Below are 19338 nucleotides of genomic sequence, written 5' to 3' on the forward strand. Positions count from 1 at the left end.
AAAAATACCGGTTCACTCCAACATCATTTATTCCCTACCGGAACATTTTCTTCATGAAATTGTCTATACTGTACATTACCATTATCATTATTTATTACCGCCTACCAAATGATTTGAAAGGAAGAGAAATAGTTTGGTGATTCTGATGGTCAAATGTGGTTTGTCATGGCTCTTTTGGGTCGGTGTGGCCCCGTGGGTGGGTGGGTGGGGTACCCCAAATAGGTCTTGGTAGTATAAATTTGGTTGTTGGTGGTAGTAGTGGTAGTGATGAAATAAAGATTTTTTATCTTAGCTTCTTGTGTATCACTTGCGTGTCACTTTATTTTATTGGTTGTTAATATCATTATGATCAACCAATTTAAATAGTTCAAATTTCAAAACACATTAAAATTAACCAATGAAAAAAAGTGACACACAAATCATACATGAAATATGAGAGGCACAGAAGATTTGAATTCAAAAGTTGGTTATATTCTCTCATCTTCTTCAATATAATATACTCATATTTTTCCCTAAAAAAAGAAAGATAATCATATTTCTGCACAAATATACAATTCAAGCAATTATTCCCTCTTATAAAGACTAGCAAAATCCTCAGACGAAATTTATCTTTCCCTAATCAAAAAAAAAAAAAAAAAAAAAAAACTAGCAAAATCTTTGCTGCTTAAGAGAGTGAAAAGATCCACATGCCAAGCTGGCAAAGCTATACTGCATTAACTATAACAGAGTGAATGAATTTGCTAACTGTTACCACCACAAGCTTACTGCTGCAAACTGATAAGATGAACATGTATCACGCATACCAAGAAAAGATGTTGAGACATGAAATTAAATCTAGCAATCAATGAAACCAAACAGAAATTTGGCTACATATTTATCTATTACTTATGGATACTTAAAGAAAAGCTTTAATAGGGAATTCTTCTTAGCTTAATTTTGAGCACCACTTTCATGTTCAACTAAACTATAGCAAGAGAGATGCTTGGCGAACTTCAAATACTTTATATATTGTTTGTTGAAATTATTTTCTCTTATACTAATTTGTAGACAGACTTAAACCTTTTTGTGCTTTTTATACACATTTTTTAAAAAAAGACTGAAAAACTAAAGATGTAAAATTGAGTTGGTAAGTGTTGTGCCGCACTTTAGAGAAAAAGTACGGAAAAAAAATTAATCGGCAATAGAACAAATTAGAAGTAAATAACCAATGATGTATTGGCCTAGTAGTTAAGATTGAGGTGCTGTGAACAATATGTCACAAGTTCGAAGCTCTCCTCCTTTTCTTTGTACTTTGTACTACCTTCGTGACTCATATGGATTAAAAATAAAAAATAGAAGTAAATGCAAAATGTAACATGTATCCTCTCAAAATGATAGTAGAAGTTTATTATATTATTTTGAATAATAGATGTAATTTATTTGTGACTCTTAATTTCATAACTTGTACTCCTACAGTTCCAATTTGCAATTTTGGCACTATCAGCCAGCTAGAGATATTGTAAAGAAGTCCATTTCTCATGCACATAAATTGGCAACTTGGCAATTGATGGCATATCAGCATAGAAATTAGCAAGCACTTCATACTTACCTTCCACTATAAAAGCCCATCTCTAACACCAGCTCTTTCCTAGAGTCAGAGATGATACATATATAGATCAAAGAACACATCTTCTGATTCTTGACTGTAAATAAACAGCACCTCTATTATCCTTCCATTCTTAACTGTTAGAAGAAGGGATATATATGGAGGGTAAGAGGAAGCTTATATTCAAATCTTATTTCGTGTTGTTCGTGCTTCTGATTTCATGGTTAGCAATCTTACAGACAACATCAGCATGTTCAAATGACAGTTCTGACTGTGGAGGCTGCATTATGAAACGGATGAAGTATGATTGTCCGTCTTGCGTTACGACGCTCCGCTGCATGGCAAAATGTCTGTGGGCAGGAACGTCGAAGATCAAGTGCACAAAGAGGTGCGATTGCAATGATAGCTACCCGAGACTATCAGACTGTAAGAAGTGCATGTCAAAGTGCAGGTGCAGCTGTGCTGTGTAGCTTAATCAAATAACTAGTTTTGTACTTTGCCACAATTCTGTTTTCCCCTGTGTAGACTTTCTAAATTTTTGTATGTTTTGAGTTATTTTCAGTTGTGTTGGTAAAGATGCATTCCATATTACAACTAGTTTTCTGATTTTTGATTTTGAATTGTGAATAAGGAGTTATACAACATCTGCAAGTGAAATACGAATCTAACAAATACATAAGTAGTCCTATGATATATATTTTATTTTGAAAACTGATAACAATAAAGGAAACTAAAAACACAAACTTGAAAACAAGAAAATGCAGTTTTGTGTGTAATCATATTTCAAAATAAACAGAAATTAGTAGTATTAGTCTTAAGTAATTTGAAGTTAATATACACCCTATATATATTGTATGACTTTTGCAATCTTATAATGAAAACAAATAGTTTATTGAATTGATATCTTCTCTAACTTTCTTCCACCTTTGACTTGGATTCAATCGATGATGTCTCCTAGAAACCTATGTTACTTGGACAGTTCATTTCAATTCAAGTGCCAAATCGTGTCGAATCCCAACACTTATACATGAATGTTAACACTTTAACACTTCATTCTAAACTATAATCGTGGATGTTTTTGCATTATATAGTCGAGTTTGATACTTGGATTTGACATCCATACCATCCTCATAGCGCAAATCAGGTGATGCTTTTGTTACCGTTCTCATACCACAAATTAGGTAACATTAGCCGCTCCAGTCTCCACTAGGGCCTGAGTCTAGAGCAAGGATCTTCTCCGTTGAGTTTTGCAAAAAAAATTTCATTTCCAGATAATACTTTTTAATCTACATGATTGTTCTACAATAAGTTTATAAGTAGAAGGGTATTTCCATGCTACAAGAGAAAATCTGTCCCCATATTCCTCCATTTCTTCAACCAACAACTGCCATATCAAGGCTCCAGCTCCTGCCCCGCCTTTCTTAGCCGACTCATATATTCTATCATAGACGATTCTCAACAAAGTGTCTCCATAACCACCTCCTTCGCCTTTAACATGTAATGGATACCCAACTTCAGTAAATAGAACAGGTTTCTTCAGGATATTCACTCCAAAACTAATATGAGAATCCAACCATTGAAAAACAAAATCCAATTTTGTAGTGGCATTTGCATGTGGCATCCTATACATCAACAAGAATAATTAAAAGAAGAGATCAAAACATGGAAGATGTAAACCAGGATCTAATAAGTATGATATAAGTTCTTTGTCACATAATAAACTTCCTATATATTTTTATAAAGTCAAACCTCATATACTTTGATCATAAAATTCTTTACCAATGTAGTATAAGAAAAAATAGTTACGTACTCACGTGACATTATGTTAGATTTGTCGGCTTATTATGGGATAGAGGGAGTATCCAGTTTACTAACCAGCTATCAGGGTATGCATGAACCGAAGCAAAGTCGATTCCATCAACAGCTGAATTCTGTATAAAGTCAGTTCCAAGTGAGGCAGCCCATTCCCCTGGATTTGTTACTCCAGAACTTTCTGCAGCTCTAGGTCCATAATGTTGGGTATATGGTAGTATATGAAGCTCATGGAGGTGTATGGGTGTGGAGATGAGGTTGCGTAGAAGGAAAACGTCATTTGGGACATAAGGCTAACTTTGAATGGACATATCTCTCAATCTATATGGAGGAGGCTAAATGGAAAGTACTGGACAGACAGGCACTAGCGGTGGTGCGTTTGACATTGGCTCGGACTGTGGCGTTCAATGTCAAGGATATCAAAACAACGGCTGGATTGATCAAAGCACTGTCAGATATGTATGAAAACCTCTGCAATGAATAAGGTATATCTGATGCGCCGTTTGTTTGGTTTAGAGATGAATAATGGTAGTTCTGCTGCTGAACATATTAATGAATTTAATTCATTAATAAGTCAGTTATCTTCGGTTAATATTGCCTTTGAGGATGAAGTGAAAGCCCTAATTTTGTTGTCCTCTTTACCTACTGCTTGGGAAACTGTTGTAACTGCTGTTAGTAATTCCTCTGGTAAAGAGAAATTGGTTTATGATGTTGTCCGTGATCTGATTTTGAGTGAGAGCATTCGAAGGAAGGAGAGTGGAGAATCATCTGGAGCATACAGTGCAGAAGGTAGAGGGAGGGGAAAAGGGAGGAACTTTCAGGGAAAATCGGAGTCAAAGGGGGACCGGAGTAAGTCAAAAGGCAGGCTAGTGTTACTTGCTGGGGGTGTGGTAATGAAGGACATATAAAGAGAGATTGTCCTAGGAAAGAGAATGGGAAAGGGAAGAAGAAGGTTCAAGAAAGTGATGATGAAGAAGAAGCATCAACTAACTTGATTTCTGAGTACGATTCCGATGCTTTGATGGTAAGCATGGATGATCAGGAAGAGTTGGTTGGGTGCTCGGGATCATGGGTCTTGGATTCGGGTTCTTCTCACCATTCCTACCATGCAAGGAGTTGTTTCGGAATTTCAAACCGGAAAACTTGAAAAGGTCTACCTTGCGGATGGCAAGGCAGTGGAAGTCATGGGGAAAGGTGATGTGAGTGTGAAACTCACTCATGGTGGCTCGTTGGAGTTGAAGAATGTCAAGTTTATCCCAAGGTTGAAGAAAACTTGATATCGTAGCCCAACTTGCTACATCGGGTTACAAGGTTGTGTTTGATGGTGGTTCTTGGAAATTGTCAAGGGAGCAATGATCATAGCTCGTGGGCAAGGAGTGGAACACTTTACACCATGGGGAGCACAGTGAAGGGGCCCGGGATTGGGATGAGAACTTCATGTAAGTGTCGTTTGGTCGGAAAACTATCGATAGTGGGCAAGGGATGAGAACCGTGGTGAAGCGGTATCCCGGTGGCAAATTGACCGGTAAGCGCAGAAGGTGAAGGACGGCACACAAGCATGATGTGCCGGAAATCCTAAGTGGAACAAAGGGTGTATTGTTCGAGTGGGAGCAATGTGAGTTTTGTTCAGAACAATGAGAAGCTTCTTTGGCTTAGGTGGTAATTGGTTTTATTGAAGTTTTGATGAGATTCAATGTGCTTCTTTGGTTGGAGAGGAAGTGTTATCTTCCTTAGTTGTAGAGGAAGGGATCTTCATTTGGTTGTGCTTGTCTCTAAGGTGATCCGACCTCCGGGGTAGGAGGGTGTGTAGGTTCATGGAGTGATGGTGCAATGATTTGGAGTTTAGTCATTAAGAATCAAAGTCGGTGTAGATTTTGATGTCTTTGAAATGGAGTTGGTGCAAACTTCAATGTTAGTTTCCTTGGTGTAGAGGAGATATTGTCATGGGATGCTTGATGTATGACATGGTTTAGACACGACTAGAGATTGCTTTTGCAGTGGGAGTTGTGTGTAGGAGTTGTGATGAATGAGAGGATGATGAAGGTATGAAGTTTTCTTCACTTACACCTATCTCCAAGTGGGAGATTGTTGGGTATATGGTAGTATATGAAGCTCATGGAGGTGTATGGGTGTGGAGATGAGGTTGCGTAGAAGGAAAACGTCATTTGGGACATAAGGCTAACTTTGAATGGACATATCTCTCAATCTATAAATGATTTTGAGGTGATTCAAAGTGGAGGTGATAGCTTGTTTCGAGAGCTTTCCAATGATAGGTCATACGTCCAATTCCGGTGAGAAGAGAAAGTTATGACGATTTTACGAAGAACTGACAAAACTGACGGGGTTCTGTCCGCCGCGGGTTGTCGAGCGCGGCCGGGGTGTCGAACCGCAAAGCCTAATTTTTTCCGGTTTTTGGTATTAATGAGGGTATAAATATAAACCCTAATTATGTTTATTCATTATTCTTCATCTTTAAACACATAGTTTGAGAGAGAGAAAGCTTTAGAGAGAGCTCTTGAGTGCTTTTGTAATCTCTATCAAACATTCATCGATTCCTAGTGAAGATTCGTGGTTTTCTCCCAGTTCTTGGGTTCCACGTAAAATTTCTGGTGTGTTCTTTCCTGCTTTCTTATTTGATATTCTATTATTGTTTGCTATTATTCTTAGATTGATAGTCAATAGAACTTACACATAAAACCCTTCAAGACCAATAGTAACCAGATGTTTTTGGTCCAAACTCTTGATATATGCAACCATCTCAACAATCCAATCCTATACATGGAGGTAATACAAGATGGATAAACAATCTGATATAACAAAGAGCTTAAATCTTCTGTGACAATCAATCCCAAAGAAAGTGAAAGTTCAAGGAGACATGAAGTATCACATATTGTAAGGAATTGAACACAGTACAAAACAAGCATATAGAATGTACCTGAAGAATGGAAGAAGAACAGTCATAATCACATCGCGGCTCATTTATAAGCTCCCAGGCAAATATGGCTGGTTCCTCATAATATCTGACACCGGTTAAAGAGTTCTTTCTCGTTACGATAGCCTATAGCATTTCAGAAATTAAAGGAAGAGGTCAATACTCAATAGGTTTACATGTGATTCAAGTATGCTAGAACCCTTTAAAGTTCAAGCAAGGGACGTGATGGTGGGGCATTGAGAAGTATGATTCTTCTCGAGATTTGAACTGAAGTAAAAACTGATATTGCATCATTTAAACCACAAAACAACATAGTAGTTCAAAAACCTGTTCCTTAAAACCTTAACGACTTTTTTAATGCTAGTAATAGATGGTGCTAATGATAATGAGTTTTATATAGTTTTATAAATAAAGTCTCAACTCTCATGCCAATCGCATGGAAATGGAATTTCATCCCAAATCATGTGTTTTCCTTCGCAAATTTATCTCACCACCAATACCACTTTAAGTGGTCACAATCTAACAGATGGTCATGAAACTTTATGAAGAGAAAAAAGGTATATGTGGATAGACGAGCATTACCATGAACATTTAATTGAGTCTTTCTTGACAAATTGAACTCTAAATTTCCATTATCATCATGTCTTACTGCCTAGGCAAAAGGGTCGTAAGAGCACTGTTGATCAGCACATCACAAATATGCACATAAGAAGGTTCTGCATGTGCAAGTTCAAGCCTCATCTACTTATACATCATATGCACATAAGAAGGTTCTGCATGTGCAAATACAAGCCTGATCTACTTATACATCATAAACCAGTTACGTTTATTAAGAATCAACAAAAGCTAAAAGAAAATGCAAGTACCTTAACATAAGCTTTATAATAACCCTTAATTGTTGAATCTGAAAAGAAGGAATCAGCAGATGATGAGACGTTGAGTCCGGCTTCAAGTGCCCACTTCACATACTGCGCTTTTCCCCCAAATGCGTTCAAATTGTTTACTAGACTAAGAATTAATCTTATCCCATTCTTCCTCGCCTCCACAATCACATAATCCAATCCCTGTTTGCCAAAACAAACCAATAACATAGCATATATTTATCAAAAATAGTAGTCAGAAACAAAGAAACAAACAAAAAACCACATCACTTTTGATCTCAGCAAAATTGCTCATAATGTTGACTTTAAAGAGCAATACTTCAGTAATTCAATAACGAACATAAATCACATAATTATCATGATCCATGTAACCTCGTTCAGTTGTCCTCTAAATGAAAAGGCACACCGAGTTCCATTTCCATGAGTACTGAAATCTACATGAACTCATGAAGTGATAAAAAAAATGGCTATAAACCTCTGGCTTACTACGTGCATTCCAAATTTCCAATAGAGCACACTGCACAATCCTAAAATAGCCATGTTTTAGTTCATACTACATTATTAGCATACCAACATAGAAACAAGCATCTCCAACCGCCTAAGTTTAGACATATGTTTGGGTTGGAAGGAATTATTTTCTTGGATAAGTAGTTTTCCCATTTTCTTTTGCTTGATTTGTTAAGGATGGAAAATAGTTTTCCGAAGTGTGGAAACGAAATTGTTTTCCTTTCTTCCCTGTTCTTATCTTCTGTCCAGCCAAAGGAAGCCTTAGCATTTACGTAATTTACAAAGGCATTATAACCCATTTACCCAAAAATTCTCATTATACCATGCAATTTTTAAGGTCAAATTACAATTCTAGTTCCTCTATAGGTCTACTTTTCAAAAGCCAAAATAACCCAACACCCATTTTAATCCCATTACAGAGTTTGTCCTGCAATCAGCAAACCGAAAAAACCACTGCGTTGATTCATATGACATATCAAATTCCTTAAACCTGCTAATAAAGCAAGGTCCAGAAAAGTTCATATGTATATATAGACGTACCTTTAACTAGTCATCAGTCATCACACACTATTATAAATGCTCAACAAACTATGCATCAACACATTCAAATGTATTATTACCAATGCATTCAATATACATTGAGAGTATCGTGTGCACGGTACACCCAAGAAAGCACACTATATCATATACTTCCTCCGTTTAGAAATAGTTTGCACTGTTTCACATTTTCACGCTTGCCAATGCATGGTTTATACGTTAAAACGAATCTAACAAGATTATATGTGACTATGTTAGTGTAAGATGTGAATAGTAAATACTATGTAAATGGTGCAACTATTTCTAAACGGATGAAGTATATACTAGAACAGATTTAACAGGCATATATAAGCACAAAAAGGTGGAGAAAAGAAAGAAGATATACCTTAAGCACTCTTTCATTAAAAAGCCCAGGTGAAATCTGCAAAGAATTAGGGCCAGGGCCATCACTGAAAGCCCAAGTACGGCAAACATTCAACCCCATAAGAGCACCTCTCTTAAGCATCTTGGACACCTTTGATCTTGATGGACCCCACACACTCTCCTCCATCAACCAGTATGAATTCCACCCATTGACATACATCCTTTGATTATCATAATCATGGTCTTTGATTATGACAAAATGGGTAGAATTTACCCCTACAAAATCCATCTTTTTCTGCCAAAAAACAATGGGAAAATCGATATTAAACTGATGATCATTGAAATTGAGGTAGAGAATTGTGAAAATTGTACCTATTCCAAGAATTGGGTACATGAATTTATCTTTCCATTCAGTGTTGTTTTTCATCTTTTTTTGCTCTTCTTAGTTCTTACACAAGAATGGAAATTGGGTGGTTTTGTTGTTGTGGGAGTAAGGGAGTGTGGTTTACGCATACTTTAGTTTGTCGGTTGGAAAGTGGCGAATTGCAATAAGAGTTGAAACTTCAAAGGAAGTCAAAAGGGGAAAAAAAATTGTTGCTGCCCAGGATCGAACTGGGGACCTTCAGTGTGTAAGACTGACGTGATAACCACTACACCACAACAACCCTATATGGTAAACATTGATATCGTATTATTATAAATAATCAAGAAATGACTAGGTTAATTTCTTTCAGTGACTAAATGTATTTTTATATTAAAATTAGGCTATCTCTTTTAATAATTTTTGTGATAATTAATCATAACAATTAACAACCATATATTTAGTTATGTCGCGAATTTAATACATGAAGTATAAAGCACTAGAAAAAATGAAAAAGAAATTAGACATAGGACGGCAAGATGGTTTTAGTTCCATAGTTCCATCGCCTTTTAAGGTTGGGGGCCGGTCTGAGATTTCATGTTCAGGATCGAGTCGTGAAATTCACGAGTTAGGTGGGCTAATTCACGGGATGAAGAACCTGGTCTATACCGATCTGTTACCGATTTTCATAGTTTGGGAAGCAATTTCGATGGTTCGTGGGTGTAGTGGGCTTGGCCGAGCTAGCGGGCCGACATGAGAATTTTTTATCTTTGTTTTTTCAAAATTATTTAATCATTGGAATTATTCATTATTGTTACATAAAACCTTTAAAATTAAATGAAATATATATATTTATAAATATTAATAAATAATATCTTTATTTTTAAATTTGATTAAAATATACAAAATTTGGTTGAATAATTACTTGGAATGGGCCGGTCCAATTCGTAGTCCAAGTTGAACCGGTTTCGTAATTCGAGATGGGCGGCTTTAGTAGTGGGCTTTCATGGTTTGGACTCAAAAAAAATCTGACCTACGACCTACACACTAATTTTACGATTCGAATCGGACTAAACCAAGCTTTTGGCGGACTCGATCTACACAGCCCACGAGGTAGACTGAACTGAATTGACTCGCATTGTTGGTCATCTCTACTTCAAGAGTTGTTATCAAAAAAATTGTATCATAAACAGGAAAATCATCATCTCTCCTTCCATTAACATCCCTACTCAGCTACTCTTGTTAGTCTTGTAGCGAATTAACAATTTCTTCCTTTTGGACTTCAATAGTGCAAAGAACACATTACAAAGTATGGGTGATCAAATACATTAAACTATCCATATATTCATGGTTCATATAGATTAAAATCACTTTAACATATACTACATATACATCTTGACACTCTAAAATTCCAACCAAGATTATAGTACATCAAATTACACACTCAATTATCTAACGATAAAATCTTGTAGAAGCAGTATTCAAGTCCTAAGATCGAATTCCGTCTACATCAATGCCTCCGTTTTATGTATATCTTTTCAACCCTCACGCAAAAACCTCTCTAAACATCTAAACCCCAAATGAAGTTGACAAAACTTATCCAACTCATCCCCACCTCTATCTCTACAAACCTTTTCTTCAATCCCACCAAACCCATCATCCCAATCCCTCCACAAATCCCAGCCATCCATTATTCCTCTATGACTATGATGATGATGATCACCACCACAAATCCCATCCATCACTTCTTGCAACCCAACAATCCTACGGCTCATATGCTTCCTCAACATCCTCACACCTTCATCAAATCCACGAACAGAATCCAACTTCAAAAGTTGTACCATCAAAGCTTCATTAATCCTATGCTTCTCCTTTTCACTGCTTCTCACTGCATCCACTGTTTCTTGCCGTTGGATCAAACTCTCTAGCTTATCAACTTCTGATCCAACGGCTATGATCTTCTTTAAAAGAGTGCGGACCATGTGGGAACGGTAGGCTGACTGTATCTTAGAAGCTGCATCATCATGATCATGGAAATGGACGGTGATGGGGATAATGGGAGGAGAAGTTGGGGACTTGATTGGAATTTCAGTTGGTTGAGGAAGGGTAGAATTGTCATTTTTGAATGTGTAGGTGACTGTTGAGGATGAAGATGATGAGGAACGAGATTTTCTGTTGAGTTTCATGGTGACCGACTGAGAGAGAGAGAGAAAAGAGAGTGAGTGAGAGAATGATGATAAGAGAGAAAGTAAAGGTCAAAATGATGGACAAAGTACTTAATTAGAAAAAGGGTAAGGCTGAATTATGGAACACGTAACTATTAAGCTTTTGCAGTTTTGTTGGACCCCATGTTATTGTAATAAGTAGACCTGGGTATGGGCCGCATCGGGTCTATTCACGGGCTCCGCTCACGGATTTGGCGAAATGACAGGCCGGGCCCGAGCCTGTGCATAGCGGGCCGTGCCGTAAATTTTAAGATATTTTATTTTATGTTAATTTTTTGGATTTTTGACAGTTTTAGGCTAAAAAACAAAAGAAAGGGGTGTTCGGCCCGCGGGCTATTTTGACGAGCTCCTGTCGGTGCGGGCTTGAAATAAAATATCTTGACCGTGACCGGCCCACGGCCCACGTAGCTGATGTCGGGTCGGGCCTCGAACTGGGTCGGGTCGGGCCGGCCTATGCCCACCCCTGGTAATAAGTATTGTTTTACAATTATAACTAGTATCTGGGTCCGGGCGTTGCCCCGGGTTGGTATTGTGTTTTTGAACTTGATGTGCATTTTTTTTCTATTCCCACTAAAATATACTAAGGAAAACTCAACATTTAAAAGGTACAAATATTATAATATGGATACTTAAAGCATGAATAAAAGTTGGTTGAGATAGTAATTGTGTCATGTATAGTAACAAGAGGTCACAGGTTCAAATCTTGTTGCAAGCTAGCTTTACTTTTGTTAATTGACATGACTTATATACACATTGGACAATTTCAGTGGAGTAACAGAGGTGCCACGTGGTGCGTATACATTGTCACGCACGCTTTTTAATATATTCGTATAGATTAATCTACTTTTACCGTTCTGTTTTAAATGAGACATTGAGTAAAATGAGACTATTTATTGATTAATTTGACTTCAATTTATCGTTATTGTATAAAGAAAAGAAATAGTCAAGTGGGATCTTATTAGATTCGTCTCGGTGCATATTATCAAATTATAACGTTTTATATTTTTTTACATGTACACAACTAAAGATATTAATGATTAAGGAAACGTGTTGAGTCGTGAAAAAACAAACGTTTCATTTGTTATACAAAATGGATGAAGTATATGATTTGGCACCATGTTAAGCTTACTTGGTCTTGATTGAGCATATGGCTAATAAAAATGTGTTATTTTTTTGAAATTTTGCTCAATTTCTTTTAACTTAATGGAACTTAAATACACTTAATAAACCTTCATTTTCGAAACTTACTTGAATTTTTTTCTGAAGTTATGAGAACTAAAAATATATTATTCGAAAAAAGAAAGCACTTTTTGATTCACTTATTTATTAAGTTAAATAATTTCTCACTTGGATAAAAAAAAAAAAAAAAAGGACCTGTTGCTAAGAGCCTAAGAGGTCATACCATTCGATAAAGGGTTAATTATTAATCACCTAACTATTAAGCTTCTGGATTCCATGTTATTGAAATATTTTTTTGCAATTATAATTTATTTAATTCCTCTATTTTGAAATAAGTGACTCACTTATCTTAAAAAGCTCTCATATAAAGAGACATCACTTATTTCATAACTAAAGAAGTATACCATGTTAAGCTTACTTGATCTTGAACCGTGGCTAACAAAAGATGTGTTATGTTGTCAAAATTTTGATAAGTTTATTTAAACTTATTAACTTAATGGAACTTAATATACTTACTAACCTTAAGTAAGGTACTAAAAATTTCTCGAAACTTACTTTAATTTTATCTAATGGTATAAGAACCCAAAATTCTCGAAACTTACTTTAATTTTATCGAATGTTATAAGAACTCAAAATTTATTTTAAAAGAAAAAGAATATACACCCTGATTCACTTACCACTTAAATTTTTTTTCAACTTAAATGTTTATAATTCTAACCCACAAGAATTGGATTTTTTAAAAAAAAGGACCTCTTGCTAAGACCATAACAGGTCATACCTCCCCTCAAAAAAAATTAAAAAAAATAACAGGTCATACCATTCAAGCTACATTTACCACATGATTAGATTTTAAGAGGGGGGAAATTTGAAACAAACATCAATCACAGCAATTTTCAAGCAACACTAATTATAAAATAGACAACAACTTGTGACATCATCATGACTAATAACAAAGTAGTACCTTACTATACTAAAAAGGTCTTGGCCTAGTGATTAAAATTGAGATGCTGTGAACGATAGGTCACATGATCGAATCTCCCTTCCCCTTCTTTGAACTTGTATTACCTGTAAGTCCTATTGACTATCAATTGTAGAATAATAGCAAACAAATATAGAATATCAAATAAGAAAGCAGGAAAATCACACCAGAACTTTTTACGTGGAAACCCAAGAACTGGGAGAAAAACCACGAATATGCACTAGGAATCGATGAACGTTCAAGAAAGATTACAAAAAGTGCTCAAGATCTCTCTCTATAGCCTTTTCTCTCTCTAAATGTGTTTTAATGATGAAGAATACATTAATCCCGTAATTAGGGCACCTATTTTTACCCCTACTAAGTAAACGCGTTTCCGGAACTCAAACCCGCGTCAAAACAGCCCCGCCCGATCAGGTCGGGTGAGACCCGCCCGATCGGGCGACTTAACGCCAACGAGAACTGCTCCCGGGCCCGATCGGGCGTGAAGGCCCGATGTCATCGGGCGAGCCACTGCTTCACTTCTGCCTCTGCATTGCTGCGGGCCCGATCGGGCGAGGACGCCCGACTCGTAGTTCGGTCCTCCGCCCGATCGGGCGAGATGGCCCAAAGCCATCGGGCGAAGCCTCGTAATCTCCCAAACAACTCAACATTCATGTTCGGTTGCGGGCCCGATCGGGCACCCTTGCCCGACCCGATCGGGATCGGGCGACTACCCCTTTACTCCGTTTGACGCATTTCTTCTTCTACGCAACCAATCTCCACACTCATACACCCCATGAGCTTCATATAAGTCATATACCCAACAATCTCCCACTTGGAGATAGGTGTAAGTGAAGAAAATACCATACCTTCATCATCTTCTCAATCTCAACTCCTAATCCACCATCTTCGCCATCAATCAACGAAGACCAACTAAGGTCCTGCACAACCTTAGTTTATCACAACTCACACTCTTAGTGAGCATATCTGCTGGATTCTTAGCACCCAACACTTTCTCCAGACTCAACTCATTCTCCTCCACTAAACTCCTGATATAGTGAAAACGCCTACGAATGTGTTTAGTCCTACAATGATACATGGGATTCTTAGCCAAATGCACTGCACTTTGACTATCACTATAAAGTATCACCTTTTCCTGTTTAATGCCCATCTCCTCAAGAAAACCAATCAACCATACCATCTCCTTACCTGCCTCCGACATAGCCACATACTCAGACTCTGTAGTAGACAAAGAGATACACTTCTGTAACTTGACATCCAACTCACTGCAGTACCCCCACAGTAGAGACATATCCTGAAGTGCTTTTGCTTGTATCGATATCTCCACTGAGATCAGCATCAACATAACCCTCTAGCTTTACTCCCTTCTGCCAGAAACAAAGCCCCATACTTGAAGTACCCTTCAAATACCTTAGTAACCACTTTACAGCCTCCCAATGTTTCTCACCTGGATTTGAAACAAACCTACTAACAACTCCCACTGCAAAAGCAATGTCAGGTCGTGTGCACACCATGGCATACATCAAGCTACCAACAGCTGAAGCATAGGGAACAGTGGCCATCCGCTCCTTTTCTGCTTCTGTAGTTGGTGAATGCTCCCTTGTCAATTTGAGATCACTAGGAAGTGGTGAATTTCTTGGTTTAGCATCACCTACATTAAACCTCTTCAGCACCTTAAGAATATAATCCTCCTGAGACAACTTCAACATACCAGTAGACTTGTCCCTGAAAATCTTCATGCCTAAGATTTGTGTAGATTCACCTAAGTCCTTCATCTCAAATACTTGTGACAGCTTTCCTTTCACTCCATTTATCACATCCATACTAGTACCAGCAATCAGCATATCATCAACATACAGAAGTAAATAAACATAGTCATTTTCATACCTCTGAAAGTAACAACAATGATCACTATCAGCTCTCTTGAACCCACTGCTACACATGAATGTGTCAAACTTTATGTACCACTGCTAGGAGCCTGCTTAGTCCATATAAGCTCCTCTTGAGCTTGCACACCAAGTTCTCCTTTCCTTGAACTTGAAAACCATCTGGTTGCTTCATGTAAATTTCCTCCTCCAGATCACCATGTAGAAACGCAGTCTTTACATCCATCTGTTCTAAGAACAAATTTTCAGCAGCAACAATAGCCAACAAGATACGAATAGTAGTTAACTTCACAACAGGAGCAAATATTTCATTATAATCTATACCCTCCTTTTGTAGGAACCCCTTTACTACTATCTCGCCTTATACCTGACACTTCCATCAGGCTCTTTCTTCAGTCTGAAGATCCACTTGTTGCTAAGTGCTCTCATACCTTTAGGTAATGCAGACAACTCCCATGTCTGATTCTTTTCCAGGGATTTCATCTCATCTTTCATGGCTAACTCCCACTTAGATGAATCTGTCGAATTTATTGCTTCCTTGTATGATTCTGGTTCACCTGCATCAGTTAGTAACAAATAATACATAGAAGGTGAATATCGAACAGGTGTTTTGGACACCCTTGCGGATTTTCTCAAGTCAACTTGAGAGACAATTCTTCCTGTACTAGAACTGGAGCCTCTTGGTTGTATGACAATTGATCCTCTGAATTTCCAGGCTGTGAGATATCTGACTCCTCAGAATCAGACCCTGCAGGAGTGTGAACTTCATCTCTATGTTGCTCACCCAATTCTGGAACAATGACATCCCTAACATCAATGCCACCTATCTCCACAATCTCCTTCTCCTGAACTCCCACTACTTCAGTAATCTCAGATTTGTCACCAAATACATCCTTATACAACTTAGTCTCATCAAATGTGACATCACAGTGTCTCAAAATCTTCCTCCTTTTGGTTCCCAACATCGATATCCATACTTCTCAGAACCATACCCAATAAAATAACATTTAACGGCTTTTGGGTCTAACTTGTCACGTTTCTCAGATTGAACATATGCAACACAACCAAATAGTTTTAGAAAAGTAAGATTTACCTCCTTTCCACTCCAAACCTCTTCTGGCAATTTGAACTCCAAAGGACGGATGGTCCTCTTTGATCAAATAAGCTGTTGCTAACTGAATCTGCCCAGAAAGTCTTAGGTAGCCCTGCATGCAACCTCATACATCTAGCCCTCTCAGTCAGTGTCCTGTTCATCCTCTCTGCAACTCCATTCTGTCGAGGTTTCCCTGGAACTGTCCTCTTCAGAATTATGTCGTTCTCCTTACAGAGTTTTGTGTACTCTGTCAACTCATACTCACCTCCATTATCAGACTTAATGCACTTAATCTTCCTACCAGTCTGATTTTCGACCTCAGCTTTCCACTTCTTGAAAGTTTCATGAAGTTCAGATTTCTTCTTCATGAAGTAGACCCACACTTTCCTGCTGTAGTCATCAATGAAAGTAACAAAATACCGTGAGCCTCCAAGGGATCTGACTGGTGAGGACCCCACAAGTCAGTGTGCACCAATTCTAGCTTCTCAGTTTTCAACTCCTTCTTGGCTTTTGTGAAAGTCACCTTTTTCTGCTTGCCATAAACACAGCTCTCACAAAATTCCATGTCAACTGATTTCAACCCTGACAACTTGCCACTTGAAGCTAAAATCTTCATCCCCTTCTCACCCATATGACCAAGTCTAGTATGCCATAACTTAGTCTCATCTACCGTAGCTGCACCAATCATGTCTGTACACCCTGCAATAGTGTATAAGGTTCCCATCTTAGTACCTCTAGCCAAAATCATGGAACCTTTGGAAATCTTCCACTTTCCCTCACAGAACACAGTTTTGTAGCCACATGAGTCCAGTTGACTCACAGAAATCAGATTCTTTGCTAGGCCTGGAATGTACCTAACATCATGCAGTTTTAAAGTTCCTCCATTCGTAGTCCTGACAATCACATCTCCCTTCCCCATTATATCCAAGGTCTTATCATCAGCAAGATGGACCTTTCCTAACTTCTTTGCCTTGAAATCCTGAAACAGCTCCTTCATAGGTGAAGAATGAAATGATGCCCCCCGAATCTAGGATCCACGACTCTATAGAACTATCAACACTCAAAACCAGAGCATCCTCAATCTCATTCGATGCAGAAAATATCGATGAGTTATCACTATCCTCCTGTCTCTCCTTATGATCAGATTTTCCACCCTTCTTCTTGGGATGTGGACAATCCCTCTTTGGACGACCCTTCTCACCACAATTCCAACAGGTAAAATTTGTTCTGCCCTTAGAATTACTTCGCCCCCTTGATTTTGATCTCCCTTGTGAACTCTTCCCTTTTCCCTTTTGTTTTCCCCTCCCTCTACCCTCTGCACTGTATGCTTCAGATGATTCTCCACTCTCTTTCCTTCGAATGCTCTCACTCAAAATAAGATCACGGACAACATCATAAACCAATTTCTCTTTACCAGAGGAATTACTCACAGCAGTAACAACAGTTTCCCAAGCAGTAGGCAAAGAGGACAACAAAATTAAAGCTTTCACTTCATCCTCAAAAGCAATATTAACAGACGATAACTGACTTATTATAGAATTAAATTCATTAATATGTTCAGCAGCAGAACTACCATTATTCATCTCTAAATCAAATAAACGGCGCATCAGATATACCTTATTCATAGCCGAGGGCTTCTCATACATATCTGACAGAGCTTTGATCAGTCCAGCCGTTGTTATGATGTCCTTGACATTGAAAGCGACAGTCCGAGCCAATGTCAATCTCACCACCGCTAGTGCCTGCTAGGGGTGAAAGTTCGGTGTGCGGTTTGGATTAGGGCCTAATCCAATCCGATCCGAATAAAATTTGGATTTCAATTTTTCAATCCGAATCCAATCCGAAATTTCATACTCTAGATTGGATCCGATCTGAAAATCCGATTTTTTTAAAACTTTAATTTTTCGATGAAATAAATTAAGCACAACAGCAGCCTAGTAGATTTAGGAAATGAGGAATTAAGTGCAGTTAGTGCTTTAGGGGAAGGATTGAAGTTCTATGTGTATTGGACTATGGAGTAGGTTTTTTTATAATAAAAAAACAGTTAAGCACTTAAGCCCAGTCCAGATACATAATACAAGGCATATTACTATTCGGTTATATTGGATTTTTGGATTCAATTACCCTCAATCCAATCCGATCCGAAAATCCAATTTTTCAAAAATTCTCAATCTGAATCCAATCCGAACACAGTTCGAATCCGATCCGAATTACTAATTTGGATTGGATTGGATTAGATTTTGGATTTTATCCAAATAACTTTCACCCCTAGTGCCTGCCTATCCAGTACCTTCCAGTTAGCCTCTTCCATGTCAGCAGGCTTATCAGTCAAAGGTTGATACAGATTTTTCTGATATAAGATGTCCTCTATCTGCATCTTCCAATATCCAAAATCTGTCCCATCAAACTTCTCAATTCTAATCTTTGAATCCTCCATTGTTAATTATTCTAGATCTAGACAATAATCAAACCTAGCTCTTGATACCACTTGTAAGTCCTATTGACTATCAATCATAGAATAATAGCAAACAAATATAGAATATCAAATAAGAAAGCAGGAAAATCACACCAGAAACTTTTTACGTGGAAACCCAAGAACTGGGAGAAAAACCACGAATATGCACTAGGAATCGATGAACGTTCAAGAAAGATTACAAAAAGTGCTCAAGATCTCTCTCTATAGCCTTTTCTCTCTCTAAATGTGTTTTAATGATGAAGAATACATTAATCCCGTAATTAGGGCACCTATTTATACCCCTACTAAGTAAACGCGTTTCCTGAACTCAAACCCGCGTCAAAACAGCCTCGCCCGATCAGGTCGGGCGAGACCCGCCCGATCGGGCGACTTAACGCCAACGAGAACTGCTCTCGGGCCCGATCGGGCGTGAAGGCCCGATGTCATCGGGCGAGCCACTGCTTCACTTCTGCCTCTGCATTGCTGCGGGCCCGATCGGGCGAGGACGCCCGACTCGTAGTTCAGTCCTCCGCCCGATCGGGC

The 19338-nt window shown here is 38.0% G+C and overlaps 3 protein-coding genes and 1 non-coding gene across 4 annotated transcripts; 1 reads left to right on the forward strand and 3 right to left on the reverse strand.

Moving 5' to 3' along the window:
* Nucleotides 1–1537: 1537 nt before the first annotated feature.
* LOC104900899 (hypothetical protein) lies at nt 1538–2205 on the forward strand. Its single transcript, XM_010688431.3, has one exon. It carries the CDS (start codon nt 1744–1746, stop codon nt 2053–2055), a length of 312 nt encoding a protein of 103 aa, XP_010686733.1. The 5' UTR covers nt 1538–1743; the 3' UTR covers nt 2056–2205.
* Nucleotides 2206–2791: 586 nt separating this feature from the next.
* On the reverse strand, nt 2792–9130 carry LOC104900900 (mannan endo-1,4-beta-mannosidase 6). Its single transcript, XM_057391404.1, is given in 8 exon segments — nt 2792–2858; nt 2860–3207; nt 3461–3598; nt 6093–6169; nt 6333–6455; nt 7196–7393; nt 8640–9058; nt 9127–9130. Coding segments are annotated over 8 exon segments (1374 nt in total).
* A 79-nt stretch (nt 9131–9209) lies between these two features.
* Nucleotides 9210–9282, reverse strand: TRNAV-UAC (transfer RNA valine (anticodon UAC)). The gene has a single exon. It is a non-coding gene; the product is annotated as a tRNA-Val (tRNA).
* Nucleotides 9283–10294: 1012 nt separating this feature from the next.
* On the reverse strand, nt 10295–11272 carry LOC104900902 (BAG family molecular chaperone regulator 5, mitochondrial). Its single transcript, XM_010688434.3, has one exon. The coding sequence runs from the start codon at nt 11162–11164 to the stop codon at nt 10517–10519; it is 648 nt and encodes a 215-aa protein (XP_010686736.1). The 5' UTR covers nt 11165–11272; the 3' UTR covers nt 10295–10516.
* Between the last annotated feature and the right edge of the window lie 8066 nt (nt 11273–19338).

This window comes from Beta vulgaris, chromosome 8 (genome assembly GCF_026745355.1).
Source record: "Beta vulgaris subsp. vulgaris cultivar EL10 chromosome 8, EL10.2, whole genome shotgun sequence".
NCBI lineage: Eukaryota > Viridiplantae > Streptophyta > Magnoliopsida > Caryophyllales > Amaranthaceae > Beta > Beta vulgaris.